Below are 2,737 nucleotides of genomic sequence, written 5' to 3' on the forward strand. Positions count from 1 at the left end.
ACATTTATTGAATAAAGTTCAGCAGAAGCTTCAACAGACTGAAAAAGCAGCTGATGATCCAGTGAAGACTCTGATCAAACTCTTTTCATCAAGCAGATTTTATTCAGGATTCACAGAAAACTGCATCAATCAGGACGTGATTTCATCAAATATGGCTGCTTCACAGATAAAGTCCAACATTAGAGGATCCAGATGTTTCTGTGGTCTGACAGATGTGAACTAGTCATTCCAAGCAGGAAGACACATGAAGAAACCAAAGTGGGTCAGATTTCATGAGTGGACTCTTCAGAAACTCTGGATTCAGAATATTTCTACACTGTGTCTGAGTTCAGTGTCTGTAACATCGTCTGTACAAACTGATTCTAATGATCTTTATACATCAGGTCAGTGACATGTTACTGTCCCACCACCAGTTTACTGACACTGTGTCAACATGAGCAACATCACAATAAATCACAGCCTCAATCACTGACAACATTAGAAACCTTCAGAGAAATAAATGTTCAACACAGTCTGACTGAGATCAGGGAGGGAGGGGCTGTTGTACTGAGCACTGAACACCAGGGGGCGTCACTCCATTTAAAGAAGAGCTGTGAGCTCCCAGTTCACTCTGCTTATTATCACAGTTAGCTTTACTTTATCCAAAGAAAGAAACAAGTAGATTACACTGATTCACTTTCAGTAAACATCTCATCAGATATAATTATTACACGTAATTATCACCTGTTACATTTAATCATTTTTCAACATCCACTACCAGTGATTTTTAAGTTTCTTATACATGACAACTACCCTGTGGTTAATGTTAGTTAGTTAGTTAGTTAGTTAGTTAGTTAAGTTATGTAACTACAGTCTCTGATGTAGATCCTGTGCTGTAGATTTGTTCATTACAACATGATCACTGAGGAGTCTGGACCTCAGTGTCGCTCTCGTCACTTTTATTTTCTTTTGAATAGTTTACAGAATCTATCAGAAGCGTACTGTATCCCTCCTCTGACTCTTTCATCCACTCGACTTCTCATCTCCTCCAGCTTCTGTTTCTTCTCTGTGTCTCCTCTCTCCTTCATCTTCTCAGTCAGGAAGTCCAAGTGGACATGAGTGAACACTGAATCCACATTCAGGGAGATCTGCTCCAGTTTTACAATATGTTGGTAGGACTCGTCAAGGTATTGATCTTTGTTGTCTGTCAGCTCTTTCATTTCCTTTTCTAGATTTTCCAGGAGACTCAACTTCTTCTCACTTTCTGCTTTATTCTCTTCATACTTGTCTTTCATGCCTTGTAGAGTCTTCTGAACTTTTCTTGTCTTGTTGACATAGATCCATTTTTCTTTCACATGATCTGATGCAGGACATTTATTAGTACAAACAGTGCAGCTGCCTCCTTCCATCACCTCACAGTGTCCAGGTTTCCAGGCCATTGTGCATCCTGGATAGTGACAGTTCTCTTCACAGACTTTACAGGTCACAGCTCCTGTATATAACAACCACAAGAACCCCCCCATCCCACCTTTGATTGGTTCTTTCTCTTTGTAGACCTCATCCACTTCTACAGTGAACTTCTCATTCTTCTTCATCTCTTCTTCATATTTCTTCAGAGCTTCTTCTGTCTGTTTGATTTCTGTCTGTTTCAGTTCTATAAACTCAATTCTCTCCTGCAGGTTCTGGATACAGGCCGTCAGTTTGACGTGTTCGTTCAAAACATCCACAGTTTTCTCCAGTTTTTGAGGTGCAGCTTTTTCCAGAAAGTCTTTAAACTGACTCATTCCTCTCACTGTTACTTTATCAGCATGTTCCAGCCCTTCTCTGTCGTCTGTTCGGTCTTCTTTCTGGCAGTTATCAAACAGGAAGTGAACAGGCTGATTCTTCTCATCTCTGGCACATTTAATTTTTGAAGCTTCAAGAGTTTCAAGAACATTTTTTGGTTTTCTTCCAGTTGAGTGAGTGACGAGAGCAACGATGTTCTTCTCCAAGTCGTTTCCAAACAGAGACATCACTGAGCTGAAGATGTACATCAGTCGATCACTCAGTCGATTCTCTGTCGCCTTCATCACCAGACCCACTGCACTAACTTCATTAACTCCTACTTTTGATCGGAACAAGTCAAATAATCTGTGACTGACGATGAGATCATGTTCAGTCCCTCTGGTGTCTCCATATCCAGGAGTATCGATGATGGTCAGAGAGAAGGGCAGAGTGTTTTCTTTAAAGTCAAAGATCTCGTACACGATCACATCTGGTGTCTGACTATCACACTGACTTCCCTTCTCCTCCTCTACGATCTCAAACCAGATGTTGTCATCAAACTCGACTCCCATGGCGTAATTGACCAAAGTGTTGATCAGAGTAGATTTCCCTGTTCCTGTTTCTCCCACAAGTAAGATGGTTTTATTTACCTTCTTCAGATTTCTTTCACCAACAGTCTTTCTGGTCAGAGTACCAAACTCTTCTTTCTTTGGTCTCAGCTGGTATAGAGCAGGAGATCCTGAGTGGATCCGAGAACTTTTGGAGATGATGTCCTTGTATTTTTCCGAGATGTTACTGATCCTGTGGAGAAAGTAGAATAAAGCTCAATCCACAGAGACAGAGTGAGAGAGACAGAAACAGCTTCACGATGACTGTGATGAAGAGTAACTACACTGCAGACTACAGTCTCTGACAGCCAGGTGAAAGGTGAGCTCGTACTGATTCTATCACTGGATCTGAAGCAGCTTCAGTGTGTTCATGTTTCTCAGGAGCT

The 2,737-nt window shown here is 41.2% G+C and overlaps 1 protein-coding gene across 1 annotated transcript; it reads right to left on the bottom strand.

Annotated features, from left to right (window-relative positions):
- Window positions 1-82: 82 nt before the first annotated feature.
- LOC111649358 (uncharacterized) lies at window positions 83-2,729 on the bottom strand. Its single transcript, XM_023399127.2, has one exon. It carries the CDS (start codon window positions 2,313-2,315, stop codon window positions 939-941), a length of 1,377 nt encoding a protein of 458 aa, XP_023254895.2. The 5' UTR covers window positions 2,316-2,729; the 3' UTR covers window positions 83-938.
- Between the last annotated feature and the right edge of the window lie 8 nt (window positions 2,730-2,737).

This window comes from Seriola lalandi, unplaced genomic scaffold, assembly GCF_002814215.2.
Source record: "Seriola lalandi dorsalis isolate HSWRI2012SDOR001 ecotype SW California unplaced genomic scaffold, Sedor1 jcf7180002050507, whole genome shotgun sequence".
In the NCBI taxonomy this organism is placed as follows: domain Eukaryota; kingdom Metazoa; phylum Chordata; class Actinopteri; order Carangiformes; family Carangidae; genus Seriola; species Seriola lalandi.

Coding starts and splice junctions, on each gene's coding strand:
- LOC111649358 (XM_023399127.2), bottom strand. CDS start 2,315: ATGGGAGTCGAGTTTGATGACAACATCTGGTTTGAGATCGTAGAGGAG.